At 37.2% G+C, this 26,004-nt stretch overlaps 1 protein-coding gene across 1 annotated transcript; it reads right to left on the reverse strand.

Moving 5' to 3' along the window:
* Positions 1-926: 926 nt before the first annotated feature.
* ttc12 (tetratricopeptide repeat domain 12) lies at positions 927-25,039 on the reverse strand (the record flags this gene model as incomplete). Its single annotated transcript, XM_079245953.1, has 21 exons — positions 927-1,005; positions 2,469-2,697; positions 2,877-2,976; positions 3,435-3,536; positions 8,021-8,089; positions 8,363-8,455; positions 8,611-8,745; positions 8,831-8,894; positions 13,954-14,049; positions 14,343-14,511; positions 14,769-14,857; positions 15,321-15,390; positions 19,851-20,039; positions 20,826-20,886; positions 21,322-21,393; positions 21,812-21,871; positions 22,444-22,565; positions 22,668-22,745; positions 23,325-23,346; positions 23,577-23,731; positions 24,988-25,039. The coding sequence occupies 21 exons, from the start codon at positions 25,037-25,039 to the stop codon at positions 927-929; spliced, it is 2,106 nt and encodes a 701-aa protein (XP_079102079.1).
* Positions 25,040-26,004: the final 965 nt, after the last annotated feature.

Genomic DNA, 26,004 nt, shown 5'->3' on the forward strand with positions numbered 1-26,004 from the left:
TATGACCATAACATGACACAAACTTTATCTTTGTTTTTTAGAAGTAGAATCGGTGCAAATTCTTTTCTTTTTAAATTATACTTAGTATCACATTGCTGTCATATTTACAGAGAATACAGTATGTATTGCTTAATGCACTTTACATACATCTAAGAACAGAGAAGACTCACCAACATCCTTCCCACTCTAGATGCAGGAGCTTGAACAATCAGAAGATTCCTTCCCAAAAATCCTCTGTCAGGAGGACAATTGTTTCAATTGTTTCTATCTCACTCTGAAATGTAAAGCTATGTTGGTTGTAAAGCTACTTCAGAGGTTCTGAAGATTAAGAAATAAATTATCCTGCCAGGTCCACTTTATTGTTGGCAAATTATGGCTTATACATTTTTACATTCAAATGTACGTTATTGAAGAGTGGACTGCATCAGTTCAGCCAAAGAAAATATAGACTTTCATATCATTCATTAAAACCTGTTAGAATAAGTATTTTTGTGTTTGTATATTGTAAAATCTTTACAGATTCCAATACTAGACAGATTTGAGGAAGCCAAAAGATGGTACAGTGACGATTTTTCCTCCAGTTGTATATTAATCACCTTTGTACATTGACATGATCATGAATAATAGGGATGGCAGAGAACATTACTAATGGATCAAGGACTAGATTATATTCAGTGTAATAAATCTGTAATTCCTCTCAGGTCAGTCTTCATTTTCTTGAACAGCACAAGTCAGACTATTATTAAACTTACAAATAGCATGCACTAACAATAACAGGTGGTCTACAATAGGTCTGATAATCAGAGTGAAATTTTAACTTAGAAAAGGAACATTCTTACCTAAATATATAATCCAAAAACAGTAGACATAAGACAACAAGATTAATGGAGAGCAAGGAGACTGTTAAGATATTTATTAAGACATTATTACTGGTCCATGGAGATGAGCTTGACACAGGCGTGCAGGATTTCAAGGCCATGTAGTTCACGAAGTTTGTGCACATGTCTGAAAAAGAAGAAAAAGTTGTGTCTTTTTCTTGTTTCTTAAACAAGTATTATTTAAATTAGTCCAACTGGAAAGTAGCTTGTTGAGCTTAAAAAAACTGGGCTGAAAATTTTCAACAAAAGTCACAGCTGAGCTTTTCCGCCAAAGGAACACTTAAGTCCATCAGGCTGGGTACTCAAATCAAAGTGAAGCTTTTAAGCTTTTTTTCTTTTTTCTATAATGACATGTTTCTGTTTGATGGTGACTCTGCTGCTCTGGGACCATTCAGTCTGGGACAGACTGTCCCTGAGCCTGAGATTCAAAACATCTGAATAAATGAACACAACACAAAAAAAAAGAGAACGATGCTACAGCACAGGGTTAGACTGCATGGGACAGCGGGTCCAGGTCATTCACAGGCCGATGCATGAATAATATGGTGGGTGCAGATCAGGCAGGATGACAAGTCACTGTCTCAGTTACCAAGTATGCTGCTCAGGTGTGATAGACTGAAGTCCACAATGAAAGAGCAGGAAGGTTCCATTTCAACCATCCCACTTCGACAAATTCCACTATTTATTAAACAATAACAGAATTTGACTCTGATTACCCCGAAAGCAAAAAAAAAAAAGAAAAGAAAAAAAAATTACTTTGAAATAATTTAAAAGTGATGGTTTACCTACAAACAGAATCAGAAAGAGAATAAAATGGGAATAAATTCAAGGTTGTAATGTATAATGTAAAACTCAACTGAATTTATCCATGTATCCATTACCAGATTTGAGAGGTCAGCAAACATGTTGAACGTAAGCTGATCAACATCTGGCAGGGAAGAACTGAAGGGACCTTTTAAAAGAAGTACGGCATGAAAGAATGGAGATATTGTACTGTAACATGTTTGCGTAGAGTCAAACAATGAAGGCTCCTTCAGCAAGATGTGGAAACCAGGGGTATGGAAATATTAGTTTTCACTTTGACTACATTTATGCAGTGACAACACAAATCATATAAAACTATGGTCTACAATCCTTAACTAAAGATTTTCCTGCTTTGGTTTTAAATATATGATCACAGAAAGTGAAAAATCATCATCAAGTGTGTCAAATCTACTTCTGAGGCAAAGAAAGACCCACATTTCCAGTGGAAACTAAAAATATGTTCTTTGTATCAGTCAAAGGCTACAACATGAATCCATTCATTTTGAATCTCATTAAAGGTGGAATTATTCATATGGATCATTAAGTGAGTCCATGCTTTTGATTGGTTCTGTATATGAAAGTGGTTCATTCCTGGAAAGAGATAAGCTTCAGACAGATAGAGCCATAGCCCAGTCTTTTATTTGCTTCAAGTTTACCTTCTAACAAGAGCTTATTTAATCACATTCAGCTGTCTGTGTGGCATTTCATCGAGTCTAATAATGTTCCAGGCTTGTTTCTAGAATATAATTAACAACTTATAGTTTATAGAGTAGCTTGAGAAGGTACCTGGGCTCAGATCTACACAATTTCCCAAGAGCAATTGCTGCATTTTTCTGCACAGCTGTTCTCTCAGTGTGTCCTGCAGCGTGCCGCAGCAGTAGCAGCACAATATCGGTACCCAGCAGGCGTGTGGCAACTCCCTCCAACTCAAAGCAATGGGCCAAGCATAGAGCTGCATTTCCTGGAATCATCTCATCGCAGCTTGAACTCAGCAAATGACGTAAAATAGACAGTTCTGTGTAGAACAATGGGTGAATAACAAACAGGAGATGACCAAAATTCAGCAGATGAATTGTATACTGTACACTGCACACATACACACTTTATTTACATTTTCATTACAGGTTAACCTTCAAATATTATCATAGACTAATGAAGGAGCTTGTTAATGCTAACATGTCAATCACTTCTCACTTTTATCAGACTTCACCAGTTCCTCACGTGCCAAGCCACTGGCAGCGGTGCACACTGTCAGAGTATTAATGGCATGCTTAGCAGTAGTCAGCTGTGTTCCCTGGAAACAGAAATAACAATGATATCAAACAAGCAACTTTCAGTCTGTTTGTTTAAATTAACCTTCATAAAACTAAGAGGTCACTGAGTTAAATCTTTTATGACCTGAGTACTGTAACGACTTTTAAGAAATAAAATCCGATCTACTGGTACTATTCTATTTTACCTACACTTACTACCATCATAACATTTACTATTATGTAACTTATACAAAAAAAAGATGCAGATTTGAATTATTCACAGCTTTTTTCTTTTATTTAAATGTCCCTTGATATTGTAACCGTTAAACCTGTGAATAAAAAACAAATTCAAGTAACCTAAAGCATCAGAGCAGAGTATGACTGCACAACACATAAAAATACACTCGCAAACAGCAACAATCATTGCTATACAGAGAACTACATGCTGCTGTTTATTTGGTATAACTATCGTGATTTAAGAGTGGCTGTATAATGTTACCTTTAGCAGCCTGCACAAAGTCTGGATGACTTTTGCTTGAATAACGTGGTGAACAGCTTCAGAAGACTGTGGGAGGATAGTGCTCAGCACACCTGTAGCTCTCTGGAGGATAAGGAAGGAAGCTGGTATTAAAAAAAGGAACCAACTAAACTTGGGCATACTCAGCTGCTCAAACCCAAACACTCAGCATGTTAACAGTGAATGTGAAAGAGAAGGAGATGTGCAAATATCTGAAGAGGAATGGGAGAATAAAGTATTTGGCAATCACAATGTAAAACTACTTATTGACCCAGCTGGAAGGAAACTGGGAGGAAAAGAACACTATCACCCCTGCTCAACAGAAGCATTAAGGCACTGGTACAGGTTATGTGGTTCAACTGAAGCCAATCATTACCACATATTGAGGCACTGCCCAAAGCCCACACCCTAAATGTTTGGAAACTGTATTTCAAATCAATATTGATGTTTTTACATTGTACCTGGGAGCAGTAGCATGGCATACTTAATCTGCAGCAGACAAATATTTAATGAGAATATTGCTTGTGGGAGGAAAGAAGGCACTGACTAAGAAATGGTTACAGCTAGAAGTTCCTTTTGGATGATTATTAAAGAATTATATATGACATTTACATCATGGAAAGACGGATGTTTTCAATAAGGATGCAATCAGAAAAATTTCTGAGATGATAAATAAAATGAGTCCAAGGAGACATTGCTTTGATTTCACACAATTACCGAAGAGATTATGTTGCAAATGTACCTTTATGAAAAAGCCAGACATTTTTGTTAATTTGTTTTTCAGACCACAAATGTATACATTTCTTTAAAATGTAATTGAAAATGGGCTGCACGGTGGCGCAGTGGTTAGCACTGTGGCCTCACAGCAAGAAGGTCGCTGGTTCAATCCTTGGCTGGTTTGGTCAGTGGCCTTTCTGTGTGGAGTTTGCATGTTCTCCCCGTGTATGCGTGGGTTCTCTCCGGGTACTCCAGCTTCCTCCCACCATCCAAAGACATGCATGATAGGTTAATTGGTTACTCTAAATTGCCCCTAGGAGTGAGTGTGAGCGTGAGTGTGGTTGTTTGTCTCTCTGTGTGGCCCTGCGATGGACTGGCGAGCTGTCCAGGGTGTACCCTGCCTGTCGCCCAAAGCCAGCTGGGATAGGCTCCAGCTTCCCCGCGACCCTGAATTGGAATAGGCGGTTCAGAAAATGAATGAATGAATGAATGAATGTAATTGAAAATTAAAAGAAGACTAATGACTAAGTATTAATGCAAAATTATTACTATTTACTAATGCCTTGGACTATTGAATGACATTATACATAATATTATACATAATATTTGTATATAGATCTAGTCTATATACATATAGACTATATGTCTAGTCTATATGTATATAGACTAGACATGTAGTAGATATATAGTAATATGTGAATGGTTTGAAGTTATGCTTCATCTCTTCAGAAAAAATAAATTGTAAAAATAAATAAATAAATAAAAGGAACTAACAAAGAAAAAAAAAACGCAGCGGAAACCCCCCCCAAAAAAGCAACAAAAAGGATAACGGAAGAGCTAAAGTAAATGTGAGAAAAGGGGAGAGCTTATAAGAGAGTAAATATTAAAAGAGTTCTGGAGCAAAAGTCAAAAGCTCTGAACTAAGCCATAATTTATAAGACCTTCAATGCTGCATAATATTTAAAAGGAAAGATTTTGAGTTTTGTATTCTCAGACATAAAATAAAAAGAATAAACACTTTACCTAAAGACAAGCCAAACAGATCTGTTCTATAATAAAAGGCATTATTTTTAGTTTAAAATAATGTACCAAGAAATGTGAAAATATTGTCTTCATGCTCCAAAATAGCTGCTGTGTCAGGTCAACACGATACACATTTGACTGACATGGAAATTTAACAAAATTGTAACAAATACAACATGACATAATGGATTGTAGCTCAGGAGGAAGAACTGTCATTTTCCTGTCGAAAGGTGGGTGGATCGATTCCAAGTTTCCACTGAATACATGTCTAAGTGTCCTTGGGCAAGGCACTGAACCCTGAGTTGACCCCCAGTGTGCTTATCAGGGTAAGAGTGTGTGAATGGGTGAATGTGTCATGTAGTCCTAGTGTAAAGTGCTTTGAGTGGTCAACATTCCTGGAAAACGATTATATAAGTGCACGTCCGTTTACCATAAATGCTTGAATTACAAAACAACCACAGAAATGAATAACACAAGGCTAAACGTCTCTAGAAATCTGTAGTTAGAAGAAAAGGTAGATCAGTTCCAAAAATGTAAATATCATAAAACTCCATGTAATGCAGCAAACAGCTTATACTGCTGTGAGGGCAGCATGAGCTGCCATACAGTAAAGGTGTGGTAACTTTCTTTTTTTTTCTCAATTATGTAAACACTTTAAAGATACTTTATCATTTTTCATATTTTTATTAGCTGGGTTGACAGGGGGTTAACTAACTGTTTGAACACACTTAGTTAACTTATATTGTCACCTTGTTAATTTGGTTTATTTTGTCTCCTTATCAATTTGCTTTGCTTTCAGTTAATATACTTTCCTTTTGAGTTGTCGGTTCCTTGGAGTTCCCAAGCCTGCCAAAGAAGAGTCCTGGCTGCACTGAAGCTCCTTAAATCAGGCTGAGGCCTAATTGGGCAGAACCATCTTTTTTATAGGAGGGAAGTGTAGGAGGGGTTTAGGTTTTTCTATTGATTGTTTGTCAGTTGTTTTGCATTATTTTAGATTGTTTAGTTTATTGTCTTAACTGATTACATGTAACAGTTTTTGATAAGTTAAGTTTATGTTGCAGTTGGTATATAGTATTGTATTGTCTCCCCCCTCGTGTGTCAAAATGGCCTGATCAGCCAGTATATATATGTGTCCCTTGTGTGTCAGTTAGGTAGGTCAGTTAGTGTTTGAGTTCCTTATGTTAAGGCCTAGGTTGACGTTTGTTTTCTTTGACCTCTTTTATGGGCCCAAAGTTATTGCACTAAAAGTTTTATTTCGTTATTTTTGTTAAATAAATGTAGACATATTTTTCTAAAAAATTCCTTGTGCTTCTCTGGTTTTTCGGCTCAGTCCCTCACAACTGCTGAGGAATTTTTAAAAAGCTTTAGTCTTGAGACCTTGCTGAACCTTTACATAGTGTAAAATTGGACATTTAGCAGCAGTAAAATTACCCTAAATATCATTCTTTTGTCTGATAGTTTGAAGAGTTTTCTTGAAGAGGCCAAAAATAGAGAAATGAAAAATGTTCATAATTGTTCATGTTTGAAAAAAAATTGCTAATCTTTAGACATTAAGGCTGTTTTAGATTATATTTGACATGTAATGTGCCAGTGTGGATCACATGAAGGAAAATAGTTATTTTAGGAAATCTTGAAACCATAAAACACTACAGATCATGTTTGTGTATTTTCTATAATGGAAGAATGTTGGCAGAGTTGAAGGGAGATCTGGAGATTCATGCAAGGATTGTCTGCGTGCACACAGACAGACCAGCTGTCTTTCAAGAGGCATGGCAGTTATATGGGAATCGTAAAATAGTGAAACAACATAGGAATGATCATATAAGATGCACCAAAGGTTTTAGATGTCATTCCTTAGGGAGTCAGGGTGGGGATTAGGGGGCGTGTAATTACATTATAAACGTATATGAGCTGTTTTATCAGTGACTGATATCATGCCAACAAGACATAATGTGCAACAGACCATTAGTCTGACCTTCCAAGATGAGGAGATGGATTGTGATTTGGAGGAAAAAGTGTAGGAAGAATAGAAAAGAGTAGCAAGACAACATGGAAGAAAACTGATTACAGCCATCTGATGAAGATGAGTGATGGTGAGGAGCAGGCAACACATCAAATGTTTATGTAAAAGAAATAAGAGAGACATTTCTTATGATACAGCTATGAAGTCACTGTTCAGGGACTGCGATGCCGACATGGTTATATTGTAAAATCTAACTGTTCCAGAAAATTCATACTACAGTTAAAATTAAGTCAAAATGTATCAAAGTTTTTACAGCTTTTATTTTTTATGTAAATGCTGCTTTCTAAAAATGAATGCCATAAAGCCAAGAACATAAACTCTCTCTGCTCTCTTAAACATGCGTCAAGAATAACTTGTGCCATTGTGTCTAAGGGCGAAAGCTGTGTAGTTTGTGAAACAACCTTCAGCAGTAATAAATCAAAGCAACATTTCATTCACATTTTTCTTTTAATTTGTTTATACTATGTTCTAGTACTGTCTTAAAATTAGATTATTAATATATTTTTTAAAAGGATTCTGGTCTTATAGAGGTGCTCACACTTAGTGATGAATAATTAAAACAGTACATTTGGTCAGCAACACCCAGCTCTCACTGGGAGGAAAACCTTTGGGAATAATCTAGAAAGTGTCTAAGTGGAAATCTTTTCATTTTTACTGGCTCCTCACATTATTATACTGTTAGGTTGCATAGACCAACTCATCATTTTCATGGGTATTTTGATCCATTAAACCGACAACATTAATGACATATCAGGATGAAAATATTTTTAGGTATTATAAAAATATTTATGTAAGTTTGACTCACAGTTATGATTCTTCCATCAGTATCTTTCAGCAGACCCAGACAGCAGTCAGAGAGTGAAACAGCATGCTCCTTCAAAAGTGGAAAAGTGAATTTACACATACATTGCACCTCTAAATAAGTGAAACCACACATCAGAGATTACATATATGCACCCTCCTTCCTTGGTCCACTGGCTTTTATCAACTTCTGAAATATATTCTGATCTACTGAATGTCAGTAATGTCCTCTGCAATGACAAATTTTACTTTCATCTGTCCTTCTCTTTAATATATTAACATCAGCCTGTCCCAATCTTTACAATCACAGTCAGCATTTCATGATGGATGTCACTAACCGTCTTACCTGGATGGCTGGAGAGGTGACTCCTGTAAGGCTCATGATCAAGCCAAGTATAATGTAAAGGAGCTCTTTGTATTCAGATCCACAGCACTGCCTCTGCAGATAGAAGGTAAACATAATTAACTAAATTCAAAGGAGACAACTGTTAACACTTTGCTGAAGAGCTGGGTTCCTGTACAATTTGAGCTCAAACCAATGAACAGCAATTTGCAATTCAACAAAGAAAAGTACAATTCTGTAAATACACTAACAATAGCATCCAGAAGGGCCTGCCAACAGTGTTGATCATTAGCAAGGGTTTGACGGATGACATCATCTTGAGCGAGACAGCCAAGAGTTGATACTGCTGACTGAAGGATGTGCTGACTGGACTTGCTGATACTTCCCTGAAAAATAAAACCAAAAAAGGTTTTCCAAAGCACACAAAAACATATATTGAATTAAACTTTGTCTCGACATACAGAATCTTACCAGTAATTTAGTAAATGGCACAGTGACAGAGTCTTTCAAAACATTTCTTAACAGAAGACAAAATCTGCAAATTAATACAATAAGGTCATTATTATGGCTTTCACAGAAAACCTTAACAAGAATTCCAACATGAGGAACAAGTGTGCACCTCTTGTGTCTACATTTTTAAACCAAATAAAAACATGGAGGAAAAATCAACACTGACCCAGCTCGGCTCAAACAATGAAGAGAGATTTCTATAGAATATAAGATTTTTTTTCCTTGAGAAAATTTATTCCCACCCCATTTCACTGCTTGACAGTTCAACTTATTTCCTGCTGTGTTTGAGAACCAGAGAAGTCCTTTCGCATCTATTTTTATGAGGTGGCAGAGAGAGAAACAAGCTGAGAATGACCCCTGCCTTAATGTGATGTTAACACTTTAATACCACATGTTTTATTAACAATGCCACATTTGGCATTTCTCTGAGGACATCTTCTGATCCTGTGCTTTATAATGTACAGTCATGAAAACATAGGTAGACATACACTACCGGTCTAAAGTTTGGACACACTTTCCCATTGAATATGATGTGAAAGTGTACTTTCAATGTTAAGTTTTACATATCAGGAGACCATTTTAAAGCTTATCTAATCTCTACAACATCTTAGAATTAGATCAAAATTAAACACTGTATTGTAAATTGGTTCAGTGAATTATGAAGGCTCCCTGGTTTAATTCCCAGCTTCGAGCTCTAAAACAGGCGTCAAGGCATTTGGAAAACAGATGGCGTTCATCAGGATTAGAGGAATCTCGCTTAACCTGGAAAGAAAGTTTAATTGTATAAAAAAAAAAAGCCTTACGTACGGCAAGAACAGCTTATTATTCATCATTGATAGAGGAAAACAAAAACAACCCTCGGTTTCTTTTCAGCACTGTAGCCAGGCTTACTAGGAGCCGGAGCGCTGTTGAGCCATGTATTCCTTTCTCACTTAGCTGTGATGATTTCATGTATTTTTTCAGGAATAAAATTGATACTATTAGAGATCAAATCCACAATATTCTTCCTTCTACTTATAATGTTGAGCCTGTTGTGGTCTCTGAAGCATCCTTAGAACCAGGATCTGACTTGTGTCTAAATAGTTTCTGTCCTGTCCAACCCTCTGAATTAACTAAAATAATAGCTTCATCTAAACCATCCACCTGTATCTTAGACCCTCTCCCAACGAGCCTCTTTAAGGACATTTTCCCTTTAATTAATACATCCCTACTAAATCTTATCAATATGTCTTTAGTGACAGGATATGTACCACAATCATTTAAAACTGCTGTAATCAAGCCTTTACTTAAAAAGCAATCTCTGGATCCAGAGGTGATAGCAAATTATAGACCTATATCTAATCTCCCATTTATGTCCAAAATTCTGGAGAAAATAGTTTCAGCTCAGCTACATGCCCACCTGAGCAGAAATAATTTATTTGAAGAGTTTCAGTCAGGATTTAGAGCTCATCATAGCACTGACCTTCTTATGGCCTCAGACAAAGGACTTCTGTCTGTACTTATCTTGCTTGATCTTAGTGCTGCATTTGATACAGTCGATCTTAACATTCTGTTACAAAGACTAGAACAGGTGATTGGAATTACAGGTACAGTGTTAAGCTGGTTTAAATCATATTTATCTGATATACTTCAGTTTGTTCATGTAAATGACAAGTCCTCCTCACAAACTACAGTAAGTCATGGAGTTCCTCAAGGTTCTGTACTTGGACCAGTACTCTTCACGCTATATATGCTCCCTTTAGGCAAAATTATTAGACAGCATGGAATAAACTTTCATTGTTATGCAGATGATACTCAAATATACTTATCCTTTAAACCAGATGAAACAAATCAGCCCAATAGACTACAAAATTGTCTCATAGACATAAAGACTTGGATGTCTAGAAATTTTCTCTTTTTAAACTCAGATAAGACTGAAGTAATTCTCGTTGGATCTGAAAAACTCAGAGCTAAATTTTCCAGTTTTGTAATTAACCTGGATGGTATTACTTTAGCTTTAGCAGACAAAGGACTTCTGTCCGTACTTATCTTGCTTGATCTTAGAGCTGCGTTTGATACAGTCGATCATAACATTCTGTTACAGAATGTTATGAAGCTAGAGCAGGTGGTTGGAATCACAGGTACAGCTTTAAACTGGTTTAAATCATATGTATCTGATAGACCTTAGTTTGTTCATGTAAATGACAAGTCTTCCTCACAAACTATATATGCTCTCTTTAGGCAAAAATATTAGACAACATGGAATAAACTTTCATAGTTATGCAGATAATACTCAGATGTACTTATCCTTTAAAGCAGATGAAATAAATCAGCCTGCTACAAAATTGTCTCATAGACATAAATACTTGGATGACTAGAAATTTTCTCCTCTTAAACTCAGACAAGACTGAAGTAATTCTCGTTGGATCTGAAAAACTCAGAGCTAAATTTTCCAGTTTTGTAATGAACCTGGATGGTATTACTTTAGCTTCCAGTGCTACAGTGAGAAACCTTGGAGTAATATTTGACTCTGGCTTGTCCTTTGGTCCACATATTAAGCAGGTTACTAAAACAGCCTTCTCTCATTTACGTAATATAGCCAAAATTAGGGACATTCTGTCTCAGAGTGATGCAGAAAAACTGGTTCACGCTTTTGTTACTTCGAGACTAGATTACTGTAACTCTCTATTACTGGGCTGTCCTAAATATGCCCTGAAAAGCCTTCAGCTGATCCAGAATTCTGCAGCCAGAGTCCTGACCAGAACCAGCAGGAGAGATCATATTTCTCCAGTTTTAGCCTCTCTTCATTGGCTGCCTGTTGAATCTAGAATAGAATTTAAAATCCTTCTCCTTACATATAAAGCCCTCCACAGCCAGGCACCACTATATATCAAAGACCTCATAGTTCCTTATATACCAAGCAGAGTACTTCGTTCGCAGACTGCAGGCTTACTTGTGGTTCCTAGAGTCTCAAAGAGCCGAGCAGGAGGCAAAACCTTTGGTTATCAGGCCCCTCTCTTATGGAATAAGCTCCCAGTTAGTGTTAGGGAAGCAGACACCCTCCCCACCTTTAAGACTAGGCTGAAGACTTATCTTTTTGATAAGTCCTATAGCTAGGGATGGTTAGCATCCCTTAGTTATGCTGCAATAGGTTTAGACTGCTGAGGGACATTTCCTGATACACTGAGCTTCTTTCTTTTTCTCTTTATCTCTCTCTTATCCCCCCCCCCCCAATAACAGTGTTGCATCATTAACATGTATGTCTCCTGTCTCAGCAGGTCTCCCTGGCCGGGAGTAGCAGCTCCTGTTGTCTGTTGTCTTTCTGTCCTCTTCCCCCCACACAGCAGAGGCAGATGGCTGCCTGTCCTGAGCCGGGTTCTGCCGGAGGTTTCCTTCCTGTTAAAAGGGAGTTTTTTCCTTCCCACTGTTGCCAGTGTGCTTGCTCAGGATGGGAGATTGAGTTGGACTCAACTCAATCTGTTGGTTTCCTTATATAGGCTATTATGAATTGGCCTTCATTATGTTTTCCCCTCTGTCTGTAAAGCGTCTTGAGATGGCATTGCCGTGATTTGACGCTATATAAATAAAGTTGAATTGAATTGAATTGAATTGAATTGAATCTTTACCAAACTTGTAAGAAGTGTGCCAAAACAAAGAGGACACACGATTCATTCACTTACAGCGCCGGCATCATCACCAGCAACTTCAAGTAATGGTTTTCAAAATGTCAAGTGCTTCACATACTTTTTTGAATGAATTTTGGCCTGTTTCGTTTTTTGTTTAATGAGGTTACTCAGTTTTTGTTGAGCTCCTGCCACATCATTGCAATTAGGCTGAGGTCTTGACTTTCACTGCGATGGCAGCAAGACATTTATTTTCTTCTTTCTCAGCCATTCTTTTGCACATCTGCTGCTGTGTTTGGAATCATTGTTCTGTTTCATGATTCAGTTTGTATCAGCAAGATCTCATTTTCACATTTAAATTTAGAATATAGCGGTGAAGTGTCCAGATCCTGTGTCTTTAAAGAAAGCATATCATCAACATTCCCCTGCTCTGCATGAAAGCTGGTATAAGCTGAATTAAAGTGCTGTGTTTGGTTTTCAGTAAACATGGTGCTATGGATCCAAACATCTCCACTTTAGTGGAAACTAATATGAAAGGTAAGTCTAAATATAATAAGGACTGTTTGAAGTTGAATGGGAAGTTGTGTTTTGTTCAGACTAAACTTTGCAAACATAAACCACGGTCTTTTTAAAGAGAAGAAGCTTTCTCCTGGTGACCTATGGAAACAAATATTACGTGTTTTTAGTCATTCTTAATGCCAAACGGCACAGATGTTGTATCTGCTGATGGTCATCAATACGTTACTGCTACTTCTACATCTATATTCCTATAAAAGCAGCAATGTTGTACTTAGTCTTTCACTTATTGCTTCCACATTAAGGCTTAAGTTTGGTTAAACAAACAATGACATGGTGTAGTATGTAACAAAGGGGAGCCGAATTCCAGTCCTCGAGATCTACAAACAGGCAACTTTTACACAACTCTTTAGGCAACTCTTTTCCAACATACCCCAATCAAATGAATGGCTCATTACCAGGCCTCCACAGAGCTGCATGACACGCAGTTGAGGACCTTCATCTGTTTGTTTCAGGTGTTTTGGAATGTGTGCAATGCGTGTGTGGGATGAATCTACTGTAAAAGTTGCAGGATAGTAGATCTCGAGGACAGAACTTTGCAACCCCGACTTAATGTTTTATTTACTTAATGTTATTTCTGCGGAAATTAAGCCTGTAATATGCTAAATACTTATTTTTAATATGCACAGACATGTAAAACCTCATAGCCACAAAATGTGGTTTTGTTTGCTTCATCCCAAGATGTAAAAGATTAGAACTGAAAAAGGATGTACTTTGTTTGGATGTATAATGCAAAGGAAGAAAATACACATTCCTGTCAATTCTAGTATTTGTCTTCTAGTATTTGAAAATGTGTAAAATAATAAAATATAGAAAAAATGTTTCCCAATGCAAAATTTAATTTACATTATTCTGCAGCACAAAACCACCTCAGGTGAATTGTGTATGTATCTGTAGCATTATCACCTGTTTTCTGCTGCAAAGTTCTTTAGGATATAGACTGCTGTGTTCTCCCGCTGCTGTTTTGGCTCTGAGATGCACACCATGAGGTTCTTCACTAACCTTTAAAGAGAGAAGGGAAATACCAGATAAACAAAAGGGAAAGAAAATAAATAAAGCATTATCTTTGCAGTAGAGTTCTTTGTGTGAATAAAGCAAGAAAACATCTTGGAAAAATCATTTAATGGATGTAGCAGATAATAACTATATATCCTAAAGCTGACGTGAATTTTCTCCTCTGATGTCTTTGTGAAAAGTAATTGAACTAAACAACATAAAATAAATACGTCTTTATATTTCTTGGGTTAGTGGAGACATATCACCATTTGTACTGGCATCACAAAGAAATGTCTTACATGTGCAAATTTAGGTTCTCAATGGCCAAGCATCTGCCATGTGGTGTGTTTGAGTACAAACAAAGCAATGCCAGGCATTCCTTCCAGATGGCAACATGCTCCGATGTTACCAACTGGACAACAGACTGTCTGGTGACTGGACAGGCCATCAAAATTTTCTGGTTTTCATCTGAGACCAAAGAAAAAATAGATTGTCCATATAAAAAAAAAGAAATAACAGTGTATAACACAGTACTCTTTCCAAGGATTGACTCATTATCAATTTCATACATATATAGATATGTACACACACACACACACACACTGTTATCTACTGTTTTTGTAGCTATAAAGATTAAGCTAAGTCATAAGATGTTCACACTGTAATTCCGATTTATAGATGATTAAATAAGCCTGAAATTAGAGATAAATGTAATAGGTACTTACCATTTTCACAGCAAAGAACTTTCCATAATTTCAGAACAGAAACACACAACTGCTGGCTGTCTGGATCATTTGTTTTCTGAAATAAGCAACTATGAAGAAAACAATATTATGATGTATATAAAATCACTCAGCTCAGCTACAACAAGAAAATTCAGAGTTGGGAACAAATATAAACCGCAGAAGTAATATACTTCCTAGGTTCTGTGTTCCAACTTGATTCGTGACAGTGCTAATAATGACAATATGGGAAGCATGTGACAGGTTAATAACAAACTGAAAGATTTGGCAGTAATCATTTTTATCTTGTATATAAGGCACCATCTTTCCAGGACAAAACACAGGGCCTTTGCAAGCTCCATCACTCAAATGTATCTCTAGTGCGATAATCTTTTCTCCTTTGGGGTTTCACTCAACAGCTGGACAGAGAAAGAGCGGGCGGTGAATGATTTCTCTAGTTTAGGCCATCATTGTCTGCGTACGCCCTTGTCTCAAGGTCCATCTGTCAAAGCTCTACTCACGGCTGACTGCTACCTCTCCCTCTGGTCTCCTTACCTCTTCACTGTGTCATTGCTGCTGATGATACTAAAGCCATTGTTCAGTCTGAAAAGAGTTTGCCCTGTACCTGTTAGAAGAGAACCGTAGATAGAACAAGAAGACAGAAAACTATTTATCATCACCTGGTAACAGAGAGGCTTTTTGCAGAAACACACAAACTCTTGTTTCTGTTTAGTTTGTCTCATTGCGTTTTACAGTCAAGGGCACCAGAGAAGACAATAAATAAATTAAGCTGAGCCCGTAAGCTACGGTGAAGAAAAGTCTATTGCCACTAATAATGAAACACAGAAAACAGAAAGTAGAGCAAAGCAATAAAGGGCTACTTTCAGAGGAGAAAGCTTGTAATGTCAACCCTGCTGAGATCCTTTCAATTTTGAGTTATGTAAGTGTTGCCCTTTTCTGTTGAATGGCACTGCAACATAGGCCTTATATCATTTGACATGACACACTTATTCATCTAAATGAAGAAAAAAAGAGATACTGTATAAGGAATGTTTGCTAGTTTACAGAAGACAGCTGGCAAAAAATAACTGTATTTTACACAATGTTACACAATGTTACAAAAGACAATTAGCATTACCCTGCTTTAGATGTTCCATTCATTTATGCTTTGCTGAGAGGTAAGCTTTATAAGCTTCACTGCTTCAATATAATTAGCACTGACTACATGGAGTTTTATAACGCAGGTAAGAAACCAGAAGTTGGGAACTAAAATGCAAGAAGTACTTCATCTACAGCTTCCTTTTGTCCTAAAATTACCTAATAATTAAGCCTGACAGTGCACTGTATCTATCATAATATTCTTATAGTAATATTGTTTATTGAACTACTGTTACTCAAAAAAATGTACTTTCTTGAGTTACTTTAGCAATGGGGAATTTTCTCAGTCATTAGTTTGGTCAAACACAAAAAAAAAGAGAAATAGTACAGCAGACAGTGAGTGGATGAAAACTTTGTGATCAACTGCTACTGTAATACAAAAGCTGGAATGACAACCAAAACATCTTTTTTGACACCATGAACAGAATAGAATTATTGGGAGTGTTTAAGAGATGGTTGATGTAATGTGTCATAAAGTTAGTCAAACTGTGTGTAAAGCAACTTTGAGATTTTTTTAGATGACTTTGTCATTAAAACCTGGCTACAAAGTCACCTTAAGGTGACTTATGAGATAAATCAAAGTCAACCTTGCCCTGCTTTTTTTTTTTAAATAATGGGATTTTCAAGTCGTAACACTTTTAGTGCACTATAATAAGGCCTACCAAGTCACATTCATAGCAGATGCATAACAAGTTATGCTGTCGTGGAACTTGCTAAATTCTCATAGCAAATAGCTAAATACCCTTTTTGGGGTCCTGGAGGGGGCATTGGAGTTTGCCCAACCAGTCTACATGTGCTTTGTGGACTTGAAGAGGGCGTTTGACCGTGTCCCCCTTGGGTTCCTGTGGGGGGTCCTCCAGGAATATGGGGTACCAGACCCCTTTGTACGAGCAGTCCGGTCCCTATATGACAGGTGTCAGAGCTGGCAGGCTGTAAGTCAAATTCGTTTCCAGTGAGGGTTGGACTCAGCCAAGGCTGCCCTTTATCACTGTTTCTGTTCATAACTTTTATAGACAGAATTTCAAGGCGCAGGTGTTGAGGGGATCCAGGTTGGTGATGTCAGGATTGGGTCTCTGCTTTTTGCAGATGACGTGGTCCTGTTGGCTTCATCTGGTCGTGGTCTCCAGCTCTCGCTTGAGCGATTCGCAGTCGAGTGTGAAGCGACTGGTATGAGAATCAGCACCTCCAAATCTGAGACCATGGTCCTCAGCCGGAATAGGGTGGATTGCCCTGTCCGAGTCGGAAGTAAAGTCCTGCCCCAAGTGGAGGAGTTTAAATATCTCGAGGTCTTGTTCATGAAAGAGGGAAGGATGGAGCATGAGATCGACATGCAGATTGGTGCGGTGTCTTCAGTAATGCAGACTCTGCTCTGATCTGTTGTGGTAAAGAAGAAGCTGAGCCAGAAGGAGAAGCTCTCAATTCACCAATTGATCTATGCTCCTACCCTCATATGGTCATGGGCTGTGGGTTGTGACCGAAACAAAAAGATCTCGCATCCAGGTGGCTGAAATTAGTTTCCTCCACAGGGGCTCTCCCTTAGAGATAGGGTGAGAAGTTCGGCCATCCGGGAGGGGCTCAGAGTAGAGCCGCTGCTCCTCCTCATAGAGAGGAGCCAGTTGAGGTGGCTTGGGCATCTGGTTAGGATGCGTCCTTGACGCGTCCCTGGTGAGGTTGTCCGGGCACGTCCCTCTGGGAAGAGACCCCGAGGAAGACCCAGGACACGCTGAAGGGATTATATCTCTCTGCTGACCTTGGAACGCCCTGGGACTCCCCCCCCCGCCCCTCGCAGAATTGGCAGATGTGGCATAGGAGAGGGAAGTCTGGGCTTCCCTGCTTTGGCTGCTGCCCCTGGAGGAAGAGGTGAGCACCTGGGCTTCAGTCTGTCTAGGTACATTTGTTCTTGTCACTTTACATATTTTGGCCATTGACACTTAATTTTAAGTTAATTAGCTTTTCTTTGTTGCATATCTTTTATCAGGAAACCATCAGCGGTACTAAAGAGGTGTTTTTCCATCCTTAGTTTTCCTTAGAATTTGACTAGCTAATCCATTGAATGGAACGTTTACTGGTTTTGTTTTAGACATAGTGCTGTATGAAAGTAAAAGGCTTAACAGGAGAGTAGTTTTTGCCTGTGTTTTCTTGTGTTCTGAGTTAACATTGTGTGTTATGTGTTACTGTTTTAATTCCATTCATGGTCGTATTTTGGTTTGTTACATTGCCCTATCTGGGTCTCCACAATGATACCCCATTGCCCCATTTCTTTGGTCTGCTGAGTTCAGTTAAGTGAGAATATTATTCCAACACTGTGAGACATTAAGCCAAGTTTATAAAGTTTGTTATTCTTTTGATAATAAATTGATATTTTGAGCATGGTAGTCTCTTGTTCCAGTTTATTCTGGGTTTTTAGCCCAAATATGACTTGGTCATACACACACACACACACACACACACACACATAGAGTATATACATATATTATTATGAGTATCACAGTGAGAACATACTGGCTGATAAACGTCACCAGAAAAAAGCAGCATCCAACAAACTCACTCTGTGTGTTTAAGCTGCACCTGGAGGCATCCTGAAGAAGATCCATAGAAAATAAATAGGCCTATTAATTGTGGTTGACAGAAACTACTGTTATGAGAGGCCGTGTATTTATAAAAAGGACATAACGAGAGAAAAAACTAAATAGCAAAAACCTTAAATGTTTCTAGCTATGTGAGAAGCCAAGAACATCGGATATTATATAGACAAAGAGGGGCTGCCTTTCACAAAATTCAAGTCCAAGTAGATAATTATCAGGAAAAAAGATTAAATGCAAATGCAGCGAAGAATTATTTGCCAAAAGCTGCTCAATTTTTTTCCTTTATTCTACTTGACATTCGTGCTTCAAATAAAAACAACTTTCTAAACCTCAGTATTATTCACTTAAATAACTTAAACAACCAACAATATCTAATATCATTAATATCTAGGTATGTTAATAATTAAAAGACAATCCTTAAAATGAGCTTCTGAAAAATTTGATAAAAACTGGGGTGCACCTAAATTTTTGGCTGGTGCACCAAATTCAAAATCAGGCACACCAGTGCAACCAGCTAACAGTTAGTCTGGAGCCCTATTTCATTCCTACAGGGCATAGAAATGTTTCTTCCTCTGACAAGCGCTCTGTCTTTTTCTAAGAGAATACCATATAAATATTTAAAAGTTCAAACATTTTGCAGAGCACTTGTCCATCTATGGCAGGGATGTCCAAAGTTAGTCGTCCAGGGTTTCAGTTCTAGTTTGGATGTTTCTTTTTGCAGCACATCCAAGTCACATTAATGGAACAACACACATGAGCAGAATAAGTTGTGTTGGAGCAGGAAAACATCGAGACCCCCCAGAACTCCAGCGCTTGTGGACTGACTTTGGACATCCCTGATCAATTGCAATTCAGGCTTACTATAAATCTAAAGACTCATTGGCCTGGTATCAACATTAATACTAACAGGGTTGAATCCATATGCCTCACTAAGATTATGGTGTACACAACTGCTATCACTATTGTTTCATTAAATGTTTTTCATCCCACAAATCCTTTCCACAATCTCTGCTCCCAATAACTGATCCCATTGGACGCATACAGAAGATGATGGAAAATTCATGATGGGTCCTTCCTCTCTTCCACTATTATGGAAAATGACAAGAATACATTCTATTTTTTAAACCCTGCTTTAACTTTGCTATTTCCCAGTGTTACCTAGAGGCACTTAGGAACTGTAGTCACTGTCTTTTTTCTATTTTACATCTTTTTAACCATTACGGCTTAAAAGTGCTCACTGCTTCCCTCAGTGAACCGGTGAAGCAAGTTGTTGAGAAAACAGTACACATAGGGATTTCATATGAAGCTAAATTGTGTCAAGTTTATCCAAAAGAAAACTCACACTCAGTAACTGCTTGCGAGAGAATTTCCATTCCACCACAATAATAGAGCGGCATCTGACTGGGCCTTGACAGCTTCTCCAGTAGCTGAGGCACTGCTGTAGCCTTTCTCTCTCCTTTGTTAAATTCTTGCCTGGCATTCATCTCCTGAGTTTCTCTCGCCTCTTCCAAATCTACAAGGTGCAGGTACTCTAGAAAGAAAAAAAAAAGTAGGGGGGGCATGTTTTAACGGGGACTTCAGCTGAACTGTCAGACAAAAATCTGCCATCCTCAAATGGCCATCCACCTGCATAGTACTCACTTATGTCATATTACACATGTATAAGTAATACTTGACTACCACATAGTACCTACTGTTCCATATATCAAAATAGTGAAGACAAAAATAGTGCACATGATGCATACTGTGCATGAGTGTCATTTCCAGGAGAGAAACGTATTCTATCTAAAGTATTTGTACATAAAGCCAATAACAAAAGGACTTATTGGCTGAGCATCAAGAGACTGGCATATTGAGGTTGTTAGAAAATTTGTGTAATGAACCAGGAAGCAGCTAGTCACACCACATCGATGAAAACTAATTTGCTGATAATATGTCCTGCTCTATAGCAAAGGTGTCAAACTCCACTCTTCCAGGGCCAGAATCCTGCAGGTTTATGCTGTATCTGTGCGACAACACATCTGACTGAAATTAATGGGTCCTTGTAAGGAAGTCAACAAGAAGCTGTTGGATTAGTTTGGTATGAATCAGACGTGTTTGAGCAGGGAAACAACAAAAATCTACAGGATAGATAGCCCTCAAGGAGCAGAGTTTGACACCCCTGCTTTGTAGTTTGGGTAGAACTTCAGAACTAAGTGAACCTATTGAATGAGAGATGAGACCTCTTCAAAATCCAAAAGAAGCCCTGCTGACTTCTTATTTATGCCCTTCGGTCATTCAGTGCTTCCTCACTGAACCAATGAAAAAAGATCACTACCTTTCACCATCTTTTTCCTCCCAGGTTCAATTTCCTGTATCTTTTCAAAGCAGTTTCTTGCCTGAAAAAGAGAGATTTCTTTCTTTATCAGTGGGTATATAATGTGTTTCACTGGCCTCTACAAACTCATGAAAAATCTGCTTGTGGCCACTGTCCACTTCAAAAGACATATTTCAGAATAAATGGTAAAGAAGGTGATTCATTGAAAGCAATGATCCATTTTGGATCCATTTTGTGATAACAGATTTAAACAACTCATCAGAAGATATTGTACTGATGTTAACTCCTTATTTAATCAAACTAAATAGCTTAAAGTAATAATGAAGCCAGATCACAGAAAACACTTCAAAGAGAAAACATCATTATTTACCTGGAAAGTAGGTCTCATTATTTCGTATTCCAGGAATAGGACCACAAATTTTAGCTTTGTAAGGCAACGTGTAAAAAAAAAAAAAAAAATGGTTGGATTAGATGCAATGAGAGTAATTATACTCACCTTCCCATACTTCTTCAATCTGAGGTACGCTTTGCCCATGTGTAGATAGGCCTTTATACATGTCTCATCACACTGACAGAATATTACCAGGAGTGTATCAGTTAATATACACACATGTAGGCAATTAAATGAAAGCAAATCTATAATTCAATGCTTCAACATAACACAACCAAAAAGAGAAGAAAAGCTTTAATATCAACTTCTCAATACTAGTCTGTGTGACACTAATATGATTATAGAAAATCATATGAAGAGCTGCTTTATCGAGAATATCTGCCAAAACAGACTGAACTTTTTATTTAACTTTCAATAGTTTCTTTCATGTGCATTTCTTAACAACCTACCAACACTAAAAAGATGCTACTACATTTAACTCTTAAAAATAATTAATTTCAACATGTTAATTTTCAGGGAACATTTCAAAACTGCTTATTCGCTCAAAGGTTTTCAAAGGACTTTGAGCAAGCCAACAGTAAAAGCCAGACCTTACCTTCAAGGCTAACTCACAGTCACGGATGCCCTCGCTGTACCTTCCCAGCTTTATGTAGGCCTAAATTGATTCAAACATTGTAAAGGTGTTAGCTAGATGGCAAAAATGTCAAGAACAATAATAAATTTGCAAACAACATTGGAAAATCATTAGCATTGTGTTTACCATGGATATGCTGGATCTTTTTGGAAGGAATTACAAAAATACAGATTTTAGAATAAATTCTGTATGATCACAACAAAGCAAAAATTATTTGGAAATCTGGAGGCCAAGTGGTAAATGTGCTTTCTACACCAGAGCAGATGTTGTCAGTAGGGAGTCCCCAGCTCAATTTGCCAGCCAACTGAACATTTGATTAAGGCCATTCCTGCTCTCCTGAACCACATCATCTTTTTCCCCAACTTCTAATTTCTACTAATATCACAAAGAAGTTACAGAATCCATGATTCTAAGACCCTTATTGAAACAGGAATAAACAAAGCTGTGCTGTGACTTCTACCAAATCAATACTATTAACTTTAAACCTTGGAGATTATGATCAAATCATAACATCAGATAATATTTTCTTGAAATACAAGTCCATTTTTCATTTCTTTGATAAACATTTGAAAACCAAGGCTAAAGATATTTACCTGTGCTCGATTGGTGTAAAGAGGCAGCATGTCCTTTAGTTCAGCCAAACCATCACTGTAATGCTTAACTGCAGTTTCATAATCTTCTTGTGCATAAGCTTCATTCCCCTTGTCTTTATGAGCTGTGGTAAAACAGAGAACATGTATTTAACAAGGGCTTATTCCAGGCTCAACCAATCAACAAGACTAATAGCTTAATTGGGATATTTAAGAGATGCACACACCAGTTGCTTTTTTCACTTTAGCCATTCTCTTTACTCTCCTGTCTTCAGCATCTTTTTCCATAATCTTCATGAAATTCTCTGAAAAAAAAGAGAACTCTTGAGCAAATAAACTTGAACAGAAAGAAAACCAGATCTGTGATTTTGATCACATTTTAGAAAGTGCATTGTAAGGAGAGTTAAAATCAAAATATCTAAGGAGCATGCATGCATAATTTAGATAAGCATCATGTACAAATATGTCCAAACCCATCACTTCAAATTTAGTTACTTCAAAAATTACTGAAAATATCTGCTATGAAAAAAAATTCAGTCAGGGTATTTTTCATGATAAAATATTCTCATGAATATAGGTATTCATGTGAAACACAGAAGTCTGATGTACTGTCAAAAACTGCTTTGGTATCTATACAGCTTCAAAAACATTGTTTTTTTTATCTTTCTCACCATAAACTCAGTGTGTTGCGCATTGCATGGTAGAGCTGTTATTGATAAATTGTAGCCCTCCGAGAAATTAAATGCTAATTCAACTTGCTTGCTTGCTTGTGTGTGTATTTTATTAATTTAGCTAAAATATTCCTCTTTTTCTCATACAGGTATGTTTCAAAGGATTTGATTACTGCAAATAAAAACCACAGTACAATTCTTATTGATGCTTACCTAAAGTTTCACCATGTGGACTCTGTAAAACAGGAAAATGGATCAAAACCATGTTAACAAAGATGTACAGGAAGCTACAAGGTAAACAGCGCAACATGACACTGTTGGTGGTATGTATGTGCTTCAGAAATAGAAGCAGTGAGAAGAAAAAAAGCAAAGAAAGAAACTTGGAAGAAGAGACAGAGAGAGACAGAAGAAGTGTGAGACTGTGATTATGTGCTGCTGATTGCGTGCATTTCTTTTCTATATTACCGAGGTAGGTTGGAGTGGCAGGTTTGTGTTGATTGTAGTCTTGCTGACTTTTGTACTGCAAGGTTGATCCAAGGCAGCAACGTAGCAATCAGCTTTTGCCATGGCTTTTTGCTGCACTTCAGCATTAGAAGACTGTAAATCCTCTATCAGCTGGCCTAAAAGAGAATATGAGATTTATTTTCCTTCTGTCTTTATTACTCTTGGATATGCATTATGAGAATGGTGCATGTATAAGAATGACAAATGATGTAAAATGTTGTTTGACTACTTTTATTCCAAGATAGCTTGAGAAATATTGTGAAGTTAAAAAAATATCTGTAATTGCTAATTAAAATAGATCAAATAGATGATTCTTCCTGAAGCAAAATTCCCTTCAAAGTTGAAACTGTCTGGCTTGAGCAAGTTGTTTTTATTCATCATTTCATGCAATGTGACGATAAAAATCATGGCCCGAAAAGCTCAGAACAGACAAAAGAAAGTTGCTCAAAAGGTGTTCATGTCAATGTGCAAAATCTCAAATCTCTATTCACCAAATTTGTTTAAAAAAATCCTTCTTGTGTGGTAAAATAACACTTTCATTAAATACTTTTTTAGCCTTTGACCAGCTTATTAAACCAATCCTTCTATGAGAGATGATAACCCCCAATTAATGATTATCTAACTGTTTATAACAGTGACACAGAAAGGCTACCTGTTCCACAGACTGCCATAAGTTACTTAAGTTTTTGTACAATTCACATTTTCCTTATATGCTGCATTGTATATTTACTGTCTTATCAAATTATATAATAATACTAGGTTAATTGTTTAATTTATAAGTAATGAGAGCCTGGCACAAGAGGCTTCTCATCAAAAATAGGTTATGGGTGCATAGACCCCTATGATAGACCCTCGTGCTTTACAGTGGACATGACAGTATGACAGTAATAGGTTGTATGGGGAAAAAAAACAGTATAAACACATAAGACCTAACAAGTTTACTTACAGGTCTTAAATCAATCTATAAAAAACGTATAAAACTAAACTGTTTTCGTTGTACTTATTTCTTCCACATCAAAATAAATTTAGTTCATTTGAACACGGAACTTGAGAGGAATAATTCTGTGCTAGCACTGCATTAGCTTCATCTTCTTGTTTATGTTGGCTAGCGACGGTGTCAACTCGTAGCGTCACCATTAACTTTACAACCTAGAACAGAGGTGCCTGAGTCCAGTCCACCAGAAAGCGACTATCCTGCCGCTTTAAAAATGCATCCCTTCTCCAACACACCTAAATTCCCTCATCTGCGTGTCACTCAGCTCAGCAGGAGCCTGGTAACGAGCCTCTCATTTGATTCAGGAGAGAAGGGACGCATAACAATTGCAGAATAGTATATCTCGAAGACTGGACTTAGTCAAGTCATATCACTCACTTATTTGGTCGACATTCTTCAGAAAACTGTCAAAATCTTCAGACTTCTCCATCACCTACTGGTTTTAGTATTTCTCGGGCTAACAGGGACTTGTATTTAATGTGAGCTTGACACTGTACTACTGTTCTGTTAGTTTGTTTTGAGTTAGTTACCATAGTGACAAGATGCTTTTAAGGTCGCTCGTTAGCTCCAAAGAGCAGATTTAATGCCACAAGACGAGTAGTTGTAATAGAATTGCCATTAATGCCCTATCCTGTTTCTCAAATATTAAGTAAATAAAGATACTTTAAAAAGCAGATATCATAGAACATGTTTTAATTACTTTGCCATATGGTCAACTTCAGACCATGTCCAAACATAATTTTGTTTTGTGTGATTATTACAACGTACATGAACATAGCACTATTCGTTCTATATTTGATTTTTTTTTTTTTTTTTTTTTTTTTTTATTCATCAAAATTAGAAAGAAAAAAAAAAACAGTAAATTTACACTACTATTCAAGCTTTTGGAAAACGCTTTCCCATTGGATTTTGTAGGAAAGTGTCCAAACTTTTAAGTTGTGTGGTGTACTTATTAAGATGTACAACTTCATGTCTTCCAATGCATTTTAATATATTTGTCTTTTATTGTTTAAATACTGTAATCAAATGTTTCTAAATTGGTGAAACCTCACACTTAAGTACCTAAACCGGTTCAGAATTGCTCAGCATTAAGTATACCCTCACGTTTGCAGAACACATGTGCATTAGACACAGGAACATTTCATAAGAAAAGAGTAAAAAATTAATGTGTTTTTAAACAGATGTTTTATCATTACAGCAAACCAAACAGACTGTGTGAGACACTGTCGTTTGGGACAATGTTATATTTCCACCAATCTACTCTGATCCAATATTGCTTTCTTGAACAATCATAATTTCCTATCCATTTTCTTACAGCATGCTCCACATTCCTAAATCTCATCAAAAACTTTTCCTCAGCATGGTAATGTAAAGTTTATAGCGTCTAGCCTCTTG

The sequence above is a fragment of the Telmatherina bonti genome (assembly GCF_933228915.1).
Source record: "Telmatherina bonti genome assembly, chromosome: 9".
NCBI classification, from domain to species: Eukaryota; Metazoa; Chordata; class Actinopteri; order Atheriniformes; family Telmatherinidae; genus Telmatherina; species Telmatherina bonti.